The sequence below is a fragment of the Cebidichthys violaceus genome, unplaced genomic scaffold, assembly GCF_023349555.1.
Source record: "Cebidichthys violaceus isolate CVI_PGR_0920_01 unplaced genomic scaffold, fCebVio1.0.p SCAF_68, whole genome shotgun sequence".
Classification (NCBI taxonomy): domain Eukaryota; kingdom Metazoa; phylum Chordata; class Actinopteri; order Perciformes; family Stichaeidae; genus Cebidichthys; species Cebidichthys violaceus.
In genome coordinates this window covers 77,246-101,369 of record NW_027176905.1, presented here as the reverse complement: position 1 = coordinate 101,369, position 24,124 = coordinate 77,246, and the positions used below count along the sequence as shown (strand labels likewise).

Below are 24,124 nucleotides of genomic sequence, written 5' to 3'. Positions count from 1 at the left end.
TCTCATTCTCCTTCCTCCTTACCACTGTTTCAACCTCTCTGTCCAGCTTCAAAGTGAAACATCTACATTTTAAATCACTCATTTTCCAAATTTCTCAGTCTTCCTGTCTGTTCTGAAGCCTTACCATCTGGTGAGGATTCCTCCCCAGGACTCCAGAATCTTCTCAGGACAGTCTTTGGACACGTCTCCTGTCCCACTGGAGATTTCACTGTCGCTATCTGCGGGAAACACAAACACACCCAAATATTAAAATACATTTAGAGCACAGATGGATCATTCCTGGTATCTGTAACCTCTGTCCACATCAGAACAGTGCCAAGACCAACAAAACATGACCTTTAACATTGTCTACATGAACGTAGACAAGAGGATACAAGAGTCCCAAGCATCTTAACCTCATGAAGGAGAATCTTTGAGAGCAGCGGCTATGTGAGAGCCATCGGTCTGCTGGAACGGGATATATACACCACTATAGCTTTTTTAATGTATGTCAGGGCACTCTGAACTGTATTGCACATTTTAAAACCTGTTAGTATTGAGTCCACACAGTCAAATGGAGGAAGGAGTCGCAGCGCCTACACTTTCCAGGCAGACAAGAGGCAATCAGCACAGCGAACCACTTGTGTTTAGATGCAGAAGCACTAATTGACCGTCTGGCTTACTCTGCTGCTGGAGAGATGAACTTATACCCACTGGAACACACACAGTAGTTCCAGCACATAATGCACAGTAAGAATACAAAAAAAACCACAATTGTGTCAATGAACTTCTCATTTCACAAATATTTCAACAATAAATCCGAACAGCAACAGCTCTCAAAAGGTTTTAACGCCATCATTCACTCTCACTGGAGCCTTTACTAAAGGCCTTGGCATTAAATAATGAGTTAAGACATTTTCTTCTGGAACATGCAGCTGCTGTGCTCAATGCACTGCTGCTCCTATACCTTACAGCCTCAGCAGGAGCTTTTCAGGTCTTTATAAATGCTTGATGAGCCCTTTCAAAATGGTTCAGGCCTAGCACAAAGGTGCTGAGTCTGTCCTCAGATTGGCTGAGGCCACGTGGCGAGGAAGCATGAGTCCAATGCCACTGCCAACTTACCAGGTGATGAAAGAAACTGTGACGACGAGGACAATTACTGTTACCTTTTAATCTAGAGAAGGGCTGTGCATTCACTCTAGGATTACTCTCAAACAGGATCTCTCTGATGTTGAAGCCACTAGTGGATTGGTTTTGTCTACATTCAAGTGAGCAGCTATTCCCTACTAGTGCCATTAAGATGTTCTTTAATATTTTACTTTATTTTTATCTTTTCATTTTGAAAACGACATCCTTTACTTTGTCTAGCACTTTGCCTCTTATTTGACATTAGTGTACTAAATCAAATAAGCTTTATGTATGCATGTATGTATGGCTATAATGTATTTTCTATGCTTCGTGTTTTCTCTCCTTTTTTGTTATTGTTTGTTTTCTCCTTATATTGAGGGGAGGTCCGTTGCATAAGCCTGTGGCTTCTTGACTTCTCCTGTCTCATTTCTTTTTTTTTTTCCATTATGTGGATTTGATGAAGTCTTATGTACGTGCAAATAAAAAAAAATGATATATGCATGTGTTTGGGGCAACAACAAAAACACAATGCGCAACAATCACAAAGCCTGCTGTGAAAGAGAAAGAAAGAAAAAAAAAAAAAAAGATGTCTGCTTCAGGCCTATTTTTCACATTGCCGCTTCGAAGAAAAAAAAAAAAAAAGAAAAAAAAACATCCACATGAATTGAATGCATGTGTGCTCACAGCGGTGGCATGTACACTAGGAGTGTATTCATTTCTGTACACAATAAGGCTGACCTCCAGCTCTACGGCCCTGAGCGCCTGCAATATTCAGCACTGGGGGAGGAGGCGGGCGTTATAGAAAAAGCCCTCTGAAAATCTCCCACAGTGCCAGTTGAAAGCTGTCAGCTCCGGCCTTGGCGGCTGACTCGTGACTTTGGGCGACGATTTTTGCATCCCACTCTACTAACACCTCTTAGTGCTTCAAGATGAAAAGAAAAAGTAGAGGAGCGTCGACAGTGGCAAAGAAGAGAGAAATGCCACACAATAATACATTTTTTCCCTCCAAAATTAGTGCAAAAATAGTCAACAGACTCCTTTTCCAATTAGCACTAGATGAGTAAGCCCTTCCAAGTTACTTATTTAGTGTCTTTATAAACTGTGCTGACTTGCTGGGAACAATGTTCAGGCGCTGCTTGCACGGAGACGGATGGGGTTTGTGGCTGAGATGAAGAGTTGGTCATAGTAGTCATAGCAAAGATGCCGCATTACTCGCTTCGCCAATGGTTTGAAATGGTATACGCTTCCTGTCTCTAAGGTGGGCGTGGGCATAGCATGTTTGCCTCTCCCACCATCTCGTTTGGAAGTGCTGTGAACGTTGTGTGGATGTATTTATATGTTCTTTTGTTAACAATAGATATTTACACAGCTAACACCCATATTTAGTGTGTCCACACGGGTGACATGTTTCTCTCACTGCCAATCAGAGCTGGAGCCGATTAATACCTGCGACTACGGCTAAGTCATTGTAATGAATGCTGACTGTAACCTTTCCCACTAAAGGCAGAAGCCAGATGTTAATGGATTTCAGAGGGCTTTTCGTGTACTGGGAAAGGGCTTTTGGACAAAGCACAACCTCCAATGTTAGATGTTCCTGTATGTTAGATTTCATTTTAAAAAGGGGCTGTTTTTAAAATTGATATTTTCTTTTTTCATATTCACATGGGCTGAGGTTAATATTCCACTGCAATGCATGAATCGTCATACCAGAACAATGCAGGCTTTTGTATCCTGTTAAAATGTAGGTGTGACTTATTAATCTGCAAAACATCCACCAAGGCTATTTCTTTATATTGCCACAAAATAAATAACCAGTAATTTAGTCGATTTTTTTTGTATTTTTCAAGCATATTTTGATAATCAAAATATTACAGACATTGAAATGACCTCCACTTAAATTATTTTAGTCGTTTAGCTGTGAATGATTATTCCACACAATGAGAATTTTGGATAAGAGAAAAATGTACACACACAGACACACAAAGACGCAAAACAAACACAGAAATGTGCGCCTTTATCCCTACAGACATGAAGCTGAGTTGTGGCCAGGCCTAATCTGCGACACCGGCATAGCCGAGCCAGTGGTCAGGTGGAAATGCAAGTCCTGTTTATATTAGGGTGCTGAAACTAACTGGGTTATGTTTGGAAACCACTGGGGTCCAACAGCCAGTGTTTGGTGTTTTTAATGATATTGCTGTTTTGCCTCCATGCCATAATATTGAAGGGAAAATATCCACTCTGCTCTGGCTTGTCACCTGTTTAAATGTAATGCTTTCAGTTTCTTAATCAAGACGTTTGCGTGGAATTGACATCACAAGCAACATGGTTTGAGGATGATTCTGATTTACCTAGTTGGTGCCAAATGGTCTGTTTGCACCAATGTAGTGGTCAAAAGCTACATTTGAGTGAGAACATTTTTACATTGTTATACGACACATTTAAACAACTGGCACTATTTGGCTGGTTAGGAAGATCATTGGTCTGCTTGACTGAGGAAGGCTGTTCCTTTCACCCAAAAAGGTTGTGTGGGGGTTGTTTGATGGTAGTTTGACACTGCAGTGCTGTAGTTTTATAAGCCAACGAGCCCTAACAGGATTGGGACAGGCTCCACACAAAACCACTCACGCTTCACATACACAAGCGTGCATAATCACACAAATAGCTATCAAAACCCCTGAGATTCTGCCAGCAGTCATTGCAGTTCTCTGCGTGTCACATACATGCAACAAAATTGGTTGTAAAACACACAGAACACCTTTTCTTTCACACATATGCAAACAAACAAACACTCAGACTCATTCCCTATAACCAGACACACACACACACACACACACACACACACACACACACACACACACACACACACACACACACACACTTGCCAATGTTTATGTGCCTAAAGAAAATGAAACTTCACTGTTGATTCATGTCAGCCAATGAATATCACACATGTGCTTCTCACAACAACAACAAAAAAAACACAGAGAAGGTGTATGTTGGTAAACCTCTATTCTAGACTGAATATCTCGACATAAAATCTCATTTAGAAAAGGCGTTCATGCCTCTAAGAAAAAAAAATGCTGGATATGTGGAATGTAAAGTAAATGCTCCCTCTGCCAAGCCGTTTGTGGTAAAGCAATTATTTTCTTTGTCGTGCCTGTGAAGGTTCACAGAAGTGGCTCATTTTTCTCTGATATTAAAGACAGGGAGGGATTTGTACAATGTGAGGTTGCATTTTTGAAAAATGCAAGATTTGGAGAAATACACACACACACACACACACACACATATATATATATATATATATATATATACACACACACACTCACACACACATATACACACATATACATATATATATATATATATGAATTTGGAGGGTAGGCCTACTGATGCAGTATTACGGTATTCTGGCATCTTATCAATAATGTACAGACAGAAAAAGCCTCACTGACTTTTCAAAGATTTGTAGAATTTGCATGATTGGTGATTATGTCAGTGGCATAGCTGTTATATATTGTATATGATTAACTCAACTAAGAGTAAGAGGGGTAGGAACCAAGCAACCGAGGAGAGAGCCAGAGAGAGGGAAAAAAAAAAAGAGACATCCATACCTTCATCGGCCTCCTCTTCCTCAGTGGGCGAGGCCAGTTGTCCTTCATTGCTTCTCTCTGCCTCCCTCTGAAGACTCACCACCTCATAAACAGCATCGCTCTGACCCACCCTCTCTGGTGTCTGCTGTGTAAACACACACAAATACAATCAGGCATTATCTTATCCTCAAGTGGAAATAAATCTAGGATTTTAGAAGAGTTATGCAAAATGATTGATGATACTTACAGTATATAAAGTATTAGCAATCAGAGATAAATATATCAGATATTACTAGTTAACACAGAGATGCCTATTTTCTGCAAAGTAATTTTCTTTAATTGTACTGTACACACACACACTGCATGTGAGCTGCCAACAAGGTACAGTAATTCAAAAACAAATTGACTCAAACAACTAGGGTACATCAGTGCCTGGAGACAATCAGATGCTACAGGGGCTTGAGAGGCGCAGTGTTGAGCTTTAAACACTTTTACGTATGCAGATGACTAATCCCTTAAAGCACAGGAAAGCTAGGAGGAGGAGGATCATCCAGTGTGAAAATGTTCACTTGAAGCGTTAAGGACATGGCAGCCAAAGAAGCAAACAGAGTCATGAGCTAGCACAGAGCTCCTCCAACCAGCATACCATCGGTTCTCACATCTCCAGGACAGACAACGGTCGGAGAGAACACCTGCAGGTGCGCTTGTGTCAGTGTGAGATTGGCAGGGAGGGTCAATCCCAACAAGACAATCAGCATGACCACCCTTAGACCTGACATTGACAAACTGTCTAAATCGATCAAGCGGGTGGTCAGGCCAGAGCTCACCGTCTCATCAGATGACACCAACAAAAGAAAAACAGCAGAGTATGAGGAAGTAAGGGAAAAGCACTACAATCAGCAGCAAAGAGCCTGCTGTACCTCCACTGAGATGGGATGCGTTTGCAGTCCAGCCCCTAAATTAAACCAAAGAAAGCCATATAAAACCACGGACAGACACTGGCAGCTAACAAGCTCCAACGAGCTGACTCCGCACTACCTACCCACTGCAAAGGGATGATGGGTAAGAAATAGATAAATGTCAAATATGGGAGTGTTTTTTTGTATTTATGGCAAAAGGTTGTTGACTTAGGATATTTAGGAGATCATCTTTGTTTGTTTTAAGAATTTTCTTATCCCAGCTCTTTTTCAGTCATGAAAAAGCATTATATGTGAAACTTTGAGTTGGAACCATAGCCTCAAATAAATGAAATAAACATTTAGATAATTGGTTTAAATCATGAGGTGGTACAGAAGGAATGAAACCCTAATGAATACTTGACTTGTATTCTACCATTACAAAAGTTTTAGCTAACACATAGTCACATGAACTTCTGAAGTATATCGATGATCGCAACAACAAGTTTGTTTTGAAGTCCAGGGTGTAAAAAACTGCTTAATACAGCTCTTAACTACTTCTTCAATCCATAGTAATAGACTGAAGAAATGCACGAGAGAACAAAGACACCAGCAGACTTGACCTTGGGTGTCATAAGCTATTGATGTTTATTTCTGGTCTATTCAATTACTGTAGAGCTGTTGCTTCTCCTCCACCTGCTAGAATGGATCAATGAGCTGCATTGATCTGCCCACTCGCATGGCGTCTAATGACTAACTCAAGTCAGTGATGAGAGCACAAATTGGGAGAGAATATCAAGCCTGGCCTATTTTAAGAGAAAAATCTGAGGACGCTTAGGTAACACGTTTGCTATAGCTGGCGGTGAATTGTTAACCCTAGAGGGTGAATTATTAACACTGATAATACTGTGAGAGAAATGTGGACCAGAGAGGGCTCACTGTTGAAACACAGCATCATATATTGTGGATTTCTAATAAGATTAAAAAAAAAGCAATTATCCAAAGTTTTATGTTCACACATTAAGAAAGAACAGCTCTCTCTGCTAAATGTTATTCTAAGGGTTTAATTGAATTGATTACGATTGTACCTCACAAAATAACAGGAGAGTTAATGTAAGTCTTTGGAACATTACCAAGCATATTTCTCTTGCAGAGCAATTTTTAAGCTGTTGTCATATTAAACAAGGAAAACACTCTTTTTGATCATCTTAGAAAGCATACAAACTGGTAACTCATAGTTTGTTTGATATTTTCCCATCATCTGAAACATGTATGTAGCTCCTGCATATATTGTAGGTTTACATATATGCTGATCTTTTCAAGTCAAAAATCTTTATAATTGCTTTTTAGACATGTACTCAACATTTTCTTCAGTCCTAGTTTGGACTTAGTCTCAACCACGTCCTTTCGTGGACTTCACTCATTCTTGAAATTAACTTGGACGTGATACATGTGATGTGGCCTACAGCCTTCTTTCCCGTAAAGCAGACACTTAATACATTTTCCAGTTAAGCAGACACAGAACGCATTCGGAGAAGTTGGCACAGATAATGACTCCCTGGTACTTGACAGTTTTTGGCAAAAATAAGGACTGAATATATATTATAATAGGACTACATATTTTGTGTATCACCTCTGATTACCATCCTCCACAAAAACCTCCACACAATATTATCTTTTAATTAGCTCTTAACCACAGCACCAGTCCAACACTCTTCCATTCACTGAGGAGATAACTAGAGAGGCAATCAGACCGCCGTTGTTAATTACCCACATGCCAATAATGAGACAGAGCCTCTTATTAGCTCCCCACAATCCAAAGCTTCCCCACACTCCACTGATTTGCCAGCTCCCCACGGCCTACTAAAGGAGATCTGCTTTTTAACAGGAAAGAGGTGGCTTACAGCTTAACTGTAGTTTTTTTAAGCACCTGCAGCAACTGCACAAGCTCGGTGTCCTTGTGTTGGTGGGAGGTAAGTAAATGTGCTTTCTTCACTCTCTCTCTCAGCACTTTTTAAATCAGACAAGTTGTGAGGAAACTCCAAAGGGCAAACATTTCAGGGTGTGTGATCTCTGCCATTATACATTAACAAGAGCTTCTAGGATATTGTTTATTTGGTGCGATCAAAAAAAAAAAAAAAAAACTCATCGCATCAGAGGATTGTGGTAACTACTATTCGGATGCCAGACATCGGCTCACAAGACGAATGTGATAACCGGGTTGGAGTTTAGCACAGAGTTTAGGGAATAACATGTTGTGCATCAATGCGCCAGCTTGACAATGAGAGGCAGGCAGACTTTGGGAGATACACAGATGGAAAGAGAGGAATGGAAATCTGATGAGGAGACATTTGCATCTTTGTGCACATATCTGTAGCTCTCAATACGACCAACTGGTTCAGCTCTCTGGGGTACAGCATTTGACTGGTCACTGACACACCACCGTGCCGCTCTGACCTCCTCCTCCACTCCACACTTCATCAAAGCTGCACATCCACTCGCACCACATTTCCCTGGTCTTCGTGGAGAGCTTAGGCCGAGTTGTGACGTAAAGTGTTTGACGAGTTGTGGGCTGTAAAGCCCTCTGAGACATATATGATGTTCGACTATGTCAATAAACTTGACTTAAATAACCTTGTGAAAGCAATATGGCTAACACCTTTCTGTGCCAGAGGTCTCTACTCAGAATCCCTCTGATCATTCATTTAAGTTATTACATTTTGTTCATGTTTGACTACTCTTATTGCAATAAGCATAGAAGGAGAATAGATTGGATTGGCGCTGCTTTATATATTGACAATAATATCAAAAGGGGTTATTTCCATGAATTTAACTCGGGTAAATCATTACCACATTCATTTTAAGATATTAATCCCATTGTCAACAACAATCCTACTCTCAACAAATTAGATGAAATACAAACTGGCAAAAGCATCTTTTTTGGACAACATTTAACTGTTTTCTTGATTGAGCAACCAAAATCCCTAAAACAAACAATCAGGTAGGGGGCAATCATATCCACTATCAGAATATGTGCAATTTGTTATATCAATATACATATTGTGAGATTGGATGTTTTCTGGAAGATGAATTAAAAAAATCAAGAATGAAAGATATTTCTTCAGAGATGCAAAAATCATAAAACTCCAATATGACCACAAAGCAGTGCTGCTCATTGTCTCACTACACCCAGAATGGTAAAGGGATAGCTATCACAGGGTAAACAGGGCGGCAAAATCATTGACAGTCGACAAAAAATAAATATATCTTACAGTATAAATAGGCATATTGCCCAATCCTAATCACAAACTGTATACAAACCAACCTTGTGTTAGCAAGCCAGCAAGATCCTAACTATATGTAAAATATGAAAATTGGTGCCGGTTCTGTGAGGGTCGTCACAGTTAGTAGAGATACCTGTCTGAGTTTGAGGTAGAAGGTCTCACTGAAGGTCTTGCGGCTGAAGTACCAGAAGCGTTCGTTTGATGGATATACCCTGACCAGAGTTTCCAGCAGAAAGCGAACTGGCTCCACCACCTCAGTGACAACCAGGTCCACCGCCACTGTCATGAAGACCTGCTTATCTGGAGCAAACCAGAGAGGAAAAGCAACGTTACTGTGGAGGCAGTATGAGAGACTCCTTTGTTTCCTTTCTTTTTGCTTGAGTTCAGTCAGTGAAGAACATTTGCCTACCGTATATACTGTTAAATGACATAGTTACAGTATTCTTTTCTATTCTATATAATACTCAGATCTAGAATAACAAACTTTACAATTCATTTAGAAATCCATAAATGCAACTGTAAGCTGAGGAGATTTCACTTTTCATCTGACTGGCCTCTAATGGGAGACAGAAAATCCACACCATGTGTCCTGTGGGGATGCCACACCCCCTAGTGGATAACGACATAACATTAATGTCTTCATCTTCACCTTCACAACTGAAGTCCATACATGTAGTTGTTACTGTAGGTGAAGAAGTGTATTCTGCAAGGCGAGCCCTGGAAGGTATACTTGTATTCATAGTACAAAAGTTTTGGCTTATACAACAGGAACTTCATACACAAAGATATGTGAGCTTCAAACTAACTGATCACTTCATGATTATGTTAAATAAACAAATGGAAAACAGACAATCAACCTGAGGAGGGACAGAAATGAACTACCAGTGTCTTAATATAGATTGCAATTATGATAATATCAAGCACTTGGTTTTTTTGGGCAAAGGACTTGTTTGAAGATTCAGATACTCTTAGATAGTTTACGGTTTGCCGTAATATTGCCATATATATATATATATATATATATATATATATATATATATATATATATATATATATAAGACAAAGAGCTTACTTTTTTCTTGCGAGTTAATCATTAATCCATTAACTGATTATTTGCTCAGCAGAAAACTACTCCACAAGAATTTTGACCCTGACCAGTGCCTTCTGAGGGAATTAAGCTGGTTTGAAAACTACACTTTGAAAAGTACCACCAGTTCCACACCACACTGAAATGCATGGTAACGTATAAAAAACAAGTAACTGTCTATGCTACATAATTCCCTTCAAATACAACTTTAAAATGACTCTTTTACAAATAATTTAACTATAAGCGTGCGTCATGATTAGGATTCTATCATCAACTTCTGAGCATCTCTGAATTACCTATGCCAGTCAGGATGTGGGCAGATTTACAAGAAAAAGCTGTGTGTGTGTGTGTGTGTGTGTGTGTGTGTGTGTGTGTGTGTGTGTGTGTGTGTGTGTGTGTGTGTGTGTGTTAAAGTTAGTCTGGCTTTTCTACTGTCAGAGTCACATGAGGTAGACTGCTTTGACAGACCTGCCACCCACCTTTAAGTCAAACTCTTAACAGCCTTCGAGTCAGCAAGTTGCCAAGTGCTAACTTGTTAGCTGTGATGTATTTGGTTAGACAAGCTCTGTGCCTGGATACTCTGTGGGATCCGCTCTGAACACATCTAAATGCTTCCCCTTTAAAAAGACAATAAAATTGGTCTTCTCTCAAGTACATAATGATCAATTTGTTCAACTCCAATATGTTAATCTGAGCGGGTTTGGATTTATGAACATACATTTCAATACTGTTTAAAACTTAAATATAACACAAAATGTGTTTAACGATATTTTATGAACTTGTCAGGTTCTACAGTTCAATGTGCAGAAAACAGATATGACCAAAGTATTTCATCAACTGAGTATATTGTCATTATAGAATATATTGTTTGTGTGTGCAATAGAATAATCCTGCAGGCTTATGTTATCAAGTTGTATTATTAGGAGAGAGACAATTAAAAGGAGGAAAATGTATTGTGCTCAAAGACCTGCATAGCTATAAGCCAGACAGAACTGCGAAGTGAATCGCATGAGAATACTGTCCTCAAAATGCTGCTGTTAGTTCTATTTCTCACTTGATTGAGTGTCCACAGCTCTGTTAGCTCTGCTGCCTGACACGATTCACGCTTCGATGTGCAAAAAAAACATGCCAGGCTTTGACAAGTACTGGGTCACAAGGCCAGGTACAATGCTGTATGTTATGCTGGAGAATAAATGAAGGCAATTATCACATCCAGGCTCCAATGCAAGCACTGCATAATTCTCAGACGTGACCTCGAGCTTTGTGCAGTCCCACATCTTATATGTGACAATACTGTATGGAAATAATTCCTACTTCATATGTGTTTGTGAACAACCAGTAAACAAGAACTGGTGGGTTCCGCTTGACACAAAACGCAAATGCAGCAAAACTTTTGATTAATCAATTAATCAAAAAAGGATACAAATTGCTGTTATGTGCAATAGATTTATTATTATTTTTAAGTCAAACGATTGCTAGTTTTGCTCAGTGACACATGACTAAATGATTAAATAATTCACAGCTACTCTGGATATACAGTAAATTATATTGCAATCTGAGTGACATAACATTTAGGGGGACAATAACTCTCCTCACCTTTAGGTGTGTCTTCATTCAGCAGCTGGAAGGCCGCCATGTTGGGGTTCCAGGTTCCAGTGATCACATAGGCCTTCCCGTCAGAGCTCTTCCCCATCGACGCCTGTGTAGGTATTAATGCAAGGATTATGTACTTGTTTTTTGCAAAATGATTAATGTTAAATATCAATATAGGTCGATGTAACATTTTGAACAGGCACCCAATAACAGTTTCAAACTGGAACAAAGAAAAATGCAGGTTAGAGAAATACTTCACACTTAAAATAACCATTTGATGAGCATCAATTACTCACCACGATTTCTTGAAGGAAACTTTGAAGCATGAGACGGCAGTGGCTTTAGTGTTTTTAAGAGTAAGAATTTGGGTGAAGATGCATGTGTTTGGGAAATAATTAGCAAACAACTGTGTAAACAAGACTTGGATTACACTGCACGAGTTGTGTTAGAGTTTGTAAACAGATGTTTTGATATAGTTTGCAGCTGTTTAACGCGGTCCCTATTTATTTCAAATCATCATGGATAATAAATAATAATAATAAATAATAAAATTTATGTCCGTTCTTGGATTCTCCATTCACCGTGGAGGCATGTGTAAAAAAAACAAGGTTTTCTTCAAGAGTTCAAGGTAACACACGCTGAGTAATTCATATAGAAATGTTAATTTTACGGATGAAGGTTTCCTTTAACTACAGTGGGTGAATATATTATTAACCTGCAGATCCATTACTCTGGATATGCTAATTTAGGTGTAAATAAAACAAATAAAAAGCTGGTTAAATTAGCTGAGGTGAGTTCTGCTCACCATGTCTAGTAGATGCATGCCGCTGTTGCAGACTTTCTGTCCTGGACTCAGCAGCATCCCAAAACACCTAGAGGGAAGACACAGGAGGTACAATCACAAATCAATAATCACCAATTCCACTGCAGAGTTACAGTCTGCAGTCAGCAGCAGAGGGAATCAAAGTAAGTCTTGGGAGGGAAAGGAAACTGAAATATGTGAAACAACTCAAGTGACCAAACTACCCTCATTAATATTGTAATAACGCCTTATAATCGTTGAGGTATTAAGCTGACACTGAATGGCTTCAAGCACCAGTATTGCACATTGGTCATAAATATATTATCTTGGCCAAAATTAAAATGATCTGAAAAAAGCTCTAGCCTAGCATATCTAAGCTCCTTCAGGGTGATAAACGACCCAGCTCTCCCTGTCACTGCTGGCTGCATCCCTCAAACAGGAAAGGGCAACATAGACACACAGGAAGTAAAAAAAAAAAACATGAGTCATTTTCAAATTACAAAAATATAGAACAGGCAAACTTCTGTTTTTAATGCACAACATATCTAATGTCTTGCACTATACTGAAGCAGCATGGTTTACGTTGTTTCCAGGTCATTCATCATAATCACTAGTTACAGTAAAGTCCCTTCAGCTTTGGGTAGGAGGTGCCATCAAGTGGTCAGCAGGGGAATCTTGCAGAAATGCATTGTACAAGAATACATTTATAGTCAACTCAGCCATAAACCAGGACTCAGGAAGGCTCATACTGAGTTTTAAAGATAAGTGTCCTATTAAAGTGATATTTCAACAGGATTTGTAAGAGTGGATATAAAGACTTCTGTACAGCATCCATTAAACCGAGCCCCTCAGAAAGGATCAGTTGTGAACACAATAGGGGTTTCCATAGAGGCTAAAAATAAAGGAGAGGGCAGGTGTCTGTCTCCCTCTGATAGCGATAGGAGGTGAGGGAATGGAGAAGAAAGGAGGGGAGTGATAAGGATGACCTAGTTCTTTGGTGCTGCCATGCTGCTAGAGCATGTAAACACATACAAATGAAATTGCTGGGAAATGATTTAACTACACCAGTATTCCTCTGTTGGGGCGTTATTTTTATTACGCTCTATTTGGGTGGCTTGACTCATTTTACTTTTTCTTTTGTTGTTCTTATTGCTTTCCCTCTGCAATATTTGACCACTGAGTATGTGCACTGTCCTTGTGAAAACAAGCCAACCTGGTTCTTTAATCTGTGAAGTCATTGTTTAATTTACCAGAATGAAGTTTATAACAATACTATAGATCCTGTATGCTGTGTGAATACCCAGCATATGTTTAGAGCAGTGTTTTTGAGCTCTGCATCATTAACTCCTTTAGTTAAGCATATTTGTCCCACTGAGCCAGCTGCCTTACAATCTCTGGTGGTTACAGCACAAATAGAGATGAAAAGGCAAGTCGCTTTCTGAAGTATAGTAAGTTAAGCTAACCATATACAAAAAAACAACCACAAAAAGCAAAGCGTTTGTGGAAGTAAAGATAGATATGTAGACATTTGATGTCTGTCAATTCCTAACTTTTGGAAAGCCAAGTGCAAGATTACCTGGGGGAAACCTAAACTATACAGTAAATAAGATTAAATCCCTCCTGAAGAATGGGTGATGAATAACCCCCCCCCAATGGAAGGTTACTAGGACATTGTCATGCATCATCTCTTTTCACAGTAATCCTCACCTCTCGATGCCCAGCTCCTTGTTGCACATTTGCTGAACTGAAACCACGACCTTCTTCTGAACGCCCTGTCGCAGCTTGAAGTAGAATTTATCTCTGTCCTTAGGCACTGGACTGTAGAGGGGAAGAACAGGGGGGTTAGATTTTGTGTATTATTGTTCTGTGGTGTTCTATAATGAAAATTTTAGGTGCATTTTGAAATGTTTTATATTATTGTTTTCTCCGTCTTAATGCCAGTTTGTTTTGTTGCTATATCGTCATTACCTTAATACGAGTAGCCGAGTTAGAGATAAAATAGCACATATCTTTCCTCAAGTCCGCCAAATGCATTATATTTTATGGGTGTCTGCTGTGCATTCAAAACAACTACTGGGCTACTTTATTTCAGAAGAGAACAGAAAATGAAAATCCATCACTAAAATACTCAATATATGACGGCTTGTGAAAATGAATGATTGTCTTACTGTGCCGATAAGCTTTACACTCTCTGAACAATAACAGTTAAGATAAAACAGTATTGCAGCAGCATATTAAAGCTTTCCAACAATCAACTTATCTGTGATACCAACAGCCTTGAGCTGATAAGAAACACACAGTATGCGTTTATTAGGTGTAATTTACATGTATCGCAGTGCTTTCCTAAAAAATGGCATAATGGTACCAGATGATCAAACTATAATGCAGCACCATCATTCTTCTTGAATTGTCATACAATTTAACACATTTAATGTGATATGAATATACCTTTTGTAAATTTATAGAAGCATTATACTCAGAGACACCTATATAATTTAAGTGTAGTGTGTCTGTGTGTGGACAAAGTACCTGTAGTTGCCCTTGCCATCATCCTCTTTTATTTCTAACGACACAGTGAAGGTGTAGAGGTCTCCATCAGGCAGACTGGACAGCGCCGTGTCCCTGATGTCTGCCGGCCGTGAAGAACGCCGAAATGCTGTAGAGAAACTGTACAGGATACGACTGACCTGGATGGAAAAGGAAAACAGAAATGTTATAGGAAGAAAAACAAGGAAGTAGAAAAGATTAGGAAGAAAAAAAAATCAAAATGGAATAGACTTTTTTCCTTTAAGAAAAAGCTGATGTTATGGAAGGAAATTAGTAAATATAATCAATATATGCAAATACAAATGAACAGAACATGAGAATTAAAGGATAGTAACAACGACAAGAGTAAAATAAAACTGGACATCATTGAGAAAACACAATAGAGGGAAACAGTGCCCTCTGTTGTTCTGGTTCTGGTTCACACTGCCATGTTGACAAAGTAACTCACCTTTAAAGCCAACTTGTGTCTAATGTTGTGGGATCGTGCTCCACAGCGGAGTGAAAACCATGTTGAGCTACAGTTTGTCATGTGGAATACATGTATGTGACTCACGGCCTCTTTGATGTGGCAGGAGAAGACGTGAATCTGGAAGTCCTCAGAGCTCCGGTAACTCTCAGTGAAGGAGAAACAGTCACTTTCCACCGAACCCTCCTTTCCACGAGCACAGAACAACACCTTGTAGATAGGGAATGAGGCGATTTCTGTACCAGAGGCCTGGTCCACAATCCTGGGGAGAGTCGTTTTATTCGACAGGTGAAAATGGCATTTTGCTCCAGACTTAGAATCAGTTTAACAGCAGATTAAAGAAACCTGGTTGAACCTAGTATTTTGCACACCGATTCCATGGCATATGGAATATATTCTACTGCCCTTTTATCACAGGCCATTTTAATCGATCCAGGTCTCAATATACACAGTGTCTGTGTGAATGTGTGGCTGACCTGACGGAGCCGTCTGGTCCACAGGGAACATGCAGGGTGATGGGGATGGGGATGGCGCTTTCAGCCCGTAGGGTGACCATGGCCCTCTGTGCCTCTGCCTCGTTGCGAGGGGCTTTGACCCAGGTGCAGCCGAGGTAGGACAGCTTGTTGAACTGGACACTGTCCTCCTCCTGCACTGTGGGGCTGGAAGTTGCTGGACATGGTTCTGTGGACAAACGGAGAGATTGTGATATTGTTCATTTTCCTGAAAAGTTGAAACATGTTCTGGGGGTATTCTGTCCGTAGTCTAAGCTAAACCGATGCCCGTTTCTCTGCTGTCCAGTAAGATTTTAATAATAATATAACAATTGTATTATCAGCTTTCAACAACACTGTATGGTATGAATCTGGCATGCTATCAAGGTATCGTGAGAAAAAAAAGTCACATCCTGTGGCCTTACAGCTCTACAACGGACCAGTGTATTTAAGAGAAGATAGAAACAGACAAGAGAAAACTGCAAAAACTCAACTGGGAAGAAGTAAAGACAAGCAGAAGGTGAAAGAGAACTACATGGGAAGTTTGGGGGTCTTCTCTGAAATTACCTTTGACCTGGTACTTTCACACTTTGCAAACAGGAAGCAGAACAATGAGAGCAGCAGCTGGACTTCCACTGCTGACTGGCTATTATTTGACACAATTGCACTAACCACTTCCTCTTTAACTCAGCAGTAGTAAAACACAAAACACTAGCACCACTGCAAAGAAATAAGAAACTGCAAGTTAATACGTAAAGATGAGTAGTACTTGACTAGTAGTAGTCCATGAGTAAAACTTTCCATCTTGAGTTCTAAAAAAATTAATAAAATTAAATAAAAGTATTCAATTTATTTATTTATATATTTTTTTAATTGTTTGGGGTTGAACTAAGTTTGTACATACAGGAAGAGTTGGCAACTACTGACATACGTAAGGCACATATGAAAATAATTAAACAGTTTCTCCTGATTTTCAGACCACAGTATGCTTAAAAAATAGTGACATAGTAATGTGAAACAGTTTTGACACACCTTGATTTTGTGTTTGTCGTGCTACAAACTCCATTGTTGACAACATTGCTAATGCACTGTTAGTCTGAAGAGAGACAGACATGTGCTTCCTTCCTCTGTAACACATGGTATCACTTGCACTTTCATTTTACCTAAAAGTAAGGAGCTTCACCGGAAGACCTAATGAAGTGTTTGATGAGCTGAAGCTGCCGGTCTCTAAAGGAAAGAGTGAGTTTACATCACTCTCCAGACAAGCACATTAAATGTTACAGGGTACTAGATATTTTGGATTTAAAGCAGTACCAGGACTGAAACCAAGACTTAAGGATGCTCATAATGCAACCCTAAAGTTTCCCACAGGGACTGTAGTCTGGAAGTTGTAACCCTGGAAGTGCTACTGCAGTATATCGTTGACCACTGCGAGTGTGTTGTTTTTGTTTGTTAAGCGGTCAGTTCCAACCTGTCCTTGCTGATTTACAGAACAGTCAAGCCAATGTCAGAGAGTTCAGGTACTAGCCTTGCTAATCTGATATCGCAATACCATATTTTGGTATGTCAATGCCATGCAGTCTACTACATTTTTCTGCTTTGTACATTGTTATTTCCACTCACTTGAACTTCAGAGAAAAAAAAAAAAAAAAAAAGATTCCTCACAATAATTTGAAGTGATAACGACGTGCAAAAAAATAAAAACAAAAGAAAATATTTTCGTTTGCAACATTTTTACATTACGGCCCGAGTTTTGACTGAACTGATCCATCAAATATTCTATTTGTTGTTATGCATTGTCCCACATGTTTAATGATATATCTCACTAAAATATGACAATATGCATACTGTCACAGAGACAGTGGTATGATCTGATTTAACTAATTGATTTAGCAAAACAATTCAGGAAAGTTTAAGCTGCAGTGTTTGTGTACGGTGCCAAACAGAAAGACTCAATCAGCTGCCTTTGGGCAGTAATACATTGCTTAAAAAGGAAAGACCATTAATACACTGGGAACAATATAGTTGATATGTTTTGATGCCTGTTTAGGTGAATGAACAGCTGACAAGCTACAATTAGACACAATGACTATAAATGGACCTAGACCTGCAGATCGGGGCTCCAGGACTTGGCTCTCTGGGTCCCTGTGCTTCTCCATCTTTTCCACATTGCTCTTCTCCACCTTCACCTCATCGTCATCATCCAACACCTCCTCCATAGCTTTCTCCAGCTGATCACTCCCATTCCAAGACATCTGAGGGAGAGAAGAAAAGAGAACAAAAATTGGGTATGACAGCGAAGGAAAAACAAGGGACAGATAAAATGGGGTGAGAATAAAGAAGCAGGAAGACAGAAGACAGAGTGGAGCTTCCTGGACTGAGTCAGCACTTTGGCAAAAGGATATATTCAAATTTTAAAATTCCTGCTCCAATGTCTAAATGTTCTTGACAAATAAAAGTTCATTGCATATGTGTACGTACATTATTATGCTATTATATCAACATTATATCAGTGGCATAAAATGGTCTTACAATAATAATATAATTTATTGCAATTCATTCTGGAACACAATATCATCCACCAGCACTCGGGTGGCCTCATGTGTGTTCTTTGGGGGAATAAAAATGACATATTGTAGCGTTCAAGTCAAGTGTAAAAGTGTGTCCATGTCTGGTTCTCACCTTGAGTCTTGGTTTGCCCTCGGAGCCCTGCGGTGACCCTGCGGCACTAGTCTGTACCAGAACAAACTCCTCACTGGTGACGGTGGCGACGGACTCGGTAGAGCTGCTGACTTTTCCAAGTGAGGAGCGGTCGTCCATGGCTGGCTGGTTTACTCGGGGCCGGCTGGGGAGACCAGGGTTAAAGCTCTCCCCTTCCCTGTCCCGACTGGTCCGCCCAGCTCTGTGGGAAGACAAACATATTGCATTAGACTATACTTCCTACTGAAAGAGTTACAAGATTATCTTAGTGATTGAGAGTACTACACAACGTAGGCGGTGGTGCATCTGTCTAGGATCTATTAACACTGGCGAATAAAAGAAGGTTTATTACATCACAGTTGATGTACCGTGTGCAATGTTGTCATTGCGATGTGTAATGCCAAACCCAAACACACCCATGCAGTACAGAAAGGAAATGCCAGGCACTGGCCAAACAACTCCCTGGTTTGCAGGCCATATTGTGTTATTTATTTAAGTTATTCTAAGCCCCCTGTCATCTTTGAGGTAATGACACCAGCACAGAAATGAGCACAATTTGTAAGCGTTACCACAAATCTGCTGTTCCACAATTCTTAAAATTGTTTGCGGTGCTTAGGGTGTGATAAGGGCTTGTCACAGTGTCTGACAAGTCCAAGCTGGCAGCCACATTTCTGTTTGGTCCTATTTCCTCATTCAAGCATTTGATAGTAAACTTTGTAGACTGAGAAATGTGATATTTAGTATTCTGCCACCAGCAGTTGAACATGCTGTCGATAGTAGAAACCACTAAATACAAATTTGAAGGCCAGCCCGCACGTTAGCATCGCACTGGTTCGCTCGACAATAAGCCGGCGGGATTTTTACATTGGATTTTGGATAATTGCAGAAAATAAGCTCCGTGGCAAACACAAGTTTATAATACTTCAGACTACATTCTAAGTATCAACTGGGCTAAATGTTAAAGGTCCTATATTGTATTCAGTCATTATAAAGCAGGTCTAAGTGCTATATGAATATTGTGAAAGTATTGAAACGCTCAATCAACGGAGAAATGCACACAGCCCGCATTCAGAAACTGTGCCTTTAGACAAACCGTCAGCATTTCGTTACAGTTTTGACATCACAACTATACATAAAACACATACAAACATAAAATATAGACCACTTCAAAGTTTCAAACGTAAACATTCTAAATGTGTCTCAGTTTCTGTTAGTCTTGTGGACTCTATGTAAAGAAAAGCACTGACAGTCTGTCTGCACATCTGTATCAGCCCATTGCCTCTACATGTTAGATCTTGCTGGCTCATTCGTTTTGTCAACATGTCTTCAAGCACAGCTGGTTGAAACATGACTATAAAAAACTAAGTAAGCATAAATAAACAAAACACCCATAATAAAGGACGTGTTTTGTAACAGTTCTGTACAGTACTGTTTCTGCACTGATCAGCAAAAATTAATGAAGCCTGGCGGACCTATTGTTTTGGTTTCAACACTTATTGACCTCATGCTAAACACATTTACAAATTTACTAAAACCAGAGATCAGTTGATCAAAAACATTATTTTAGTAATCAATTAATCATTTGAGTAATTTTGGCTAAAATGTAATTGTTTCAGCTTCTAAGTTGCGAAGACATGCTACTTTTCTCTGTTTCATATAATTATTAACTAAATATATTTGTTTTGGACTGTTGATCGGACAGAACAAGACATTTGAAAATGTCTCTTTGGACTTGAAGAAATTGTGATGGGCATTTCCTCCTATTTTTGGACATTTTATGGACAAAGACATTTATATTTGAGTTATGATGCAAACACACATAGTTGAGACCAAAAGCATGAAGGAGGCATTCATTCATTCATACACAGTGACAAGATTACATGCATACAACAGGGATTCATACACACAAATGTACACACCCACATACATGAGCAAAGCAAAAGGGTCATGTGCTCAAATCACACTTATTCAATTACACAGCAGCATTTTCTTCACTTACGGAAGAAGCTGCAATGAGAAGGAACATTATGGCATAGAGAGCAAAAGTATGCATTGGCTCAGTTGGATCATCATCACATGTCTCTTCTTTTAAAAATCATACTGGATTTGATGCATGGGTTAAACATACTCCAGCCACAATGAACTGGCTATTAATCATAATTACTTAATGTTGACTGTAAGTACAGATTCTCTCTCCCTCCCCGGCTTCCTCTTTGGCTGGAACTCAAACTGTAAACTCAGGAGCAAGTTTGCACCCAGTCATTACCGGCCTGCTCCTCCAGTACGGTCGTAGTTAGTTGCCTTGCTACATAACCACTGGCTGTATGGAAACTGTGAGTGGCCCGTGGTGAGGACAGTGCGGAACAACACCCACAAGGCACAGGGCTAACCGGACACGTTACATCTTTGAGGGTGTGTGTGTGTGTGTGTGTGTGTGTGTGTGTGTGTGTGTGTGTGTGTGTGTGTGTGTGTGTGTGTGTGTGTTTCTATGGGTCTCGCTGTTTTGTTACAGATGTCAACAGACACACATGAATACTGAAACACAATATCGCAGCTTTTCCCTTTGACTACCATCTCTTCAGTCGGTGAAAGCCAATGCATTTGGCTTGGCGTCTCTTTTGGTTGTAGATAATCGTGGCTACATGTCTGACTTGTGCCTCAATCTAACTCAATCTATATATGACTGCAGACCTTCGAGTGAGGAACAAAGGTAAGACTGCCCAACCTGCTGACTGCATCTTTTCTACCTCAGAATGATGATGGAAGATAAGCACAGTGAGCAGCCCTGTCATTGCAGCGTGGTAAACCTTTTCTATGGGTAGCCTTTTTAGGACAGTATTACTTTAATATCTTCACATTTGTGCAATCTTTCTTTATTTCATCACATCACCGTACATATCAATGTTCCTGGGAACCTTTCTGTGCAAAAGCGTCCATCGCACAGCTTGTTACAAGTAACCTCATTCAGTCGTAACATGAACGAGATTGAGCCAGGTGACTCTCCACAAAACCCCACAGAGAGGAACCTTTCATTCTCTTCTAGAACTGGGACTGAAACCTGCTTGGAGGCTTGTTGGTGAACATAAGAGGGTCTGCTTTCAGCGACACCTTACACGCGCCATTGAATCACTTGTTTCTAACTGAAGTACGATGTTATGACAACTTGTACTACTGCATACAAGACTATGAATAGACTACATAATGAAGTAAATCTAATTAATCAATGTGAAATGTAAGGTATTTAATTCCTGCTATACTGGTTAGTTCTCTGGCTGGCTGTCGAGGGCTACTTTAGAATAAACTAGTTCCTACGTGACAAAGAAACACCGCTCCATCAAGACACACAACAAAAGGCCACTTTGGTTTAGTGCCAATGCTAAAGCCTGGCCCGTATCAGACTACCTGTTCATTCCAGTTTGTTCAAACATCCACAATCTGCTGTTCAAGAGACTGCTGGTCAAGTGCTGAAAAAAGCAATTGCTTTTTCATGAACTTAAATGATTATCAAAATATGTGTGATTAATCAACTTATCGTAGCTCTACATCATTTTAAAATGTTGCTTATATCAACTGAAGCAGCTTGAGCAATTCTAAACCAAGTCCAACTCCCGATTACTTCATAGCTGCAACTGCAAAAGGGCTAAAAGTGAAACTCAACTTAACAGCCTATGAACAATGTAGGACTTTATTATAACAAAATAATGTAGTTGACGTCAATTGAGTGTCCTTGTTTGGAGTAACTCTTCTCTTATGGGGCTAAATGAAGTCAAACTTGTTATTATCATTTTAAAGTCTGAATGAAACACGTTGATATTTTTGTTTACTCCTGGTCCTGCTTCAGGTATGTCTTGTGGATGTTTAAGTCTCAGCTTTCTCAAGTCAGCCAGAGACAAATCCTGGAGAACAAATGCTGGCAGCCACAGTGAGTTCACTTTGGTACCGACACATGTTCTACTAAACACCTGTCAGCCCTCCAGTCAACTAAAACTCAACTGGAATATGTCAAACAACAGCCTTATGAGCCCTTTCTTAACTAAACACAAATTCTGTGGATGAATGGTTCATTTCCAAAAAGAGTCACCTAATGACCAATAATAAATTAAAATGTTTATGATAATTTTCTCCAGCTGAGGAGCCAGCTGTCAGTGTTTGTATATAGTGACTGTGGGGTCTTTCTCTGTGTTGGTTAAGGTATTCTCACTCATTACTGCAGTACACTGTTATTGCTGCTCTCGTTGGTTTCTGCAGGCCTGGATGGAGCACATCACAGTCTCTCACAGCATCATCAGCAGGCATAACATGGCAGCTTCTCTCTATCAACACGCACATTTAGGAGGGGCCAATGAAAATGACAAGGTACTTGACATATTGACAGACTCATCTCACAGCAGCTCGCGTTTGTTAATACAAACAACACACACAGACAGACACTCAAGGCAGAATTAGCTGGTGGCAAGCTAACTCATCCGTGCAGTCACCACAGCCATTTCATAACAACATAAATAGAATAACATTTGACACAAGTAGATCTGTAAACAAGGAGCTCGCTACCAGAACAGGTGAAAGCAAGCTAAAGAGGAAGTACCTATGTGTGCCAGGCTGGACCTGCGAGCTAAAGCTAAGTTTGGCTAACGCTAACCAGCTCGAAGTCCAAAACAGTTGGACCACTATTTGGAGGAGCGAGCTCACTCAGCGACACCCCGCCCGACTCCGGAGGAAGAGGACGAGAAAAGAGAAGGAAAACAAGGTTCCTATTCTCACTGCGTGTAAACGCGACACTGAAACCAACACGTACGTTGAGAAAAAGAGCTGTCAACTTACTTGTTGAGAGCGTAGAGGAGTTGCTCACTTGCTAGCTGTCAGAGCAGTTGTAGCGAAGATCGTATATGTTTAAGAAGATGAATCACAAGGGAGTTTAGTGACATACCTTCCGGTTTGGAATGTTAGCGTAATTACACGCATGCGCTGTACGGCTGCAGAGTGTCCGGCTCACAATGGACAAATGATTTCTATTTCGGAATTACGATTTTTTTAACGAATTTACGATTATTCTTCAGCTCTGTCATGTAGGTGTATGTGCATACTGTATGCACAGAAACATTTATTTTTGACTTAGAAAGGACACATTTTGAAATGATAAAAATGTGTCCTTTCTAGTTGGATAATCAAATTGGCAAATATGAAATGAATGAATGCATAAATGAATGCTTTGTTCTAAAAATGAATTTCAGCATCAGAAAGTGGTCGTTTGCCTCGTGACAATTATTAGCTTAAATGTCGAAATATCTCTGGAAAAATATGTTTTATTGAATTAATAATAATTGAATAGGCATAGGGGAGAGTGGGGTAATTTGTGTCAAGGGGCAAGTAGTGCCACCCCTGTTATCTAGAAAACCATAGAAGAAGTTGGTCATGTGATCAAGGTTTTTTGATTGCTGTGTTTGAACAATTATAGATAACTTTGAAAACAGTTCACACATGTTTTAGTGCTTTAGTAAGCTACAGCATGAGTCTATACAGTTAGCATGATGCCAGCTCAAAACAGCTGGGGGATGCAT

At 39.8% G+C, this 24,124-nt stretch overlaps 1 protein-coding gene across 3 annotated transcripts in view; it reads right to left on the bottom strand.

Annotated features, from left to right (window-relative positions):
- Positions 1-23,479, bottom strand: part of rabgap1l (RAB GTPase activating protein 1-like) — an 87,716-nt gene extending 64,237 nt beyond the window's left edge. The window contains exons 1-12 of one of the 3 annotated variants that reach the window (XM_068734897.1): positions 23,388-23,479; positions 18,549-18,768; positions 17,968-18,121; positions 15,852-16,056; positions 15,463-15,637; positions 14,892-15,049; positions 14,070-14,180; positions 12,366-12,432; positions 11,564-11,666; positions 9,014-9,180; positions 4,722-4,845; positions 125-218 (exon numbers count right to left, since the gene is read on the bottom strand). In XM_068734897.1, coding sequence (XP_068590998.1) covers positions 125-218; positions 4,722-4,845; positions 9,014-9,180; positions 11,564-11,666; positions 12,366-12,432; positions 14,070-14,180; positions 14,892-15,049; positions 15,463-15,637; positions 15,852-16,056; positions 17,968-18,121; positions 18,549-18,686 — 1,496 coding nt within the window. In that variant the 5' untranslated portion in view covers positions 18,687-18,768; positions 23,388-23,479. The remainder of the gene's footprint in view (positions 1-124; positions 219-4,721; positions 4,846-9,013; positions 9,181-11,563; positions 11,667-12,365; positions 12,433-14,069; positions 14,181-14,891; positions 15,050-15,462; positions 15,638-15,851; positions 16,057-17,967; positions 18,122-18,548; positions 18,769-23,387) is intronic. The other 2 variants (XM_068734898.1, XM_068734899.1) reach the window with 2 other exon arrangements.
- Between the last annotated feature and the right edge of the window lie 645 nt (positions 23,480-24,124).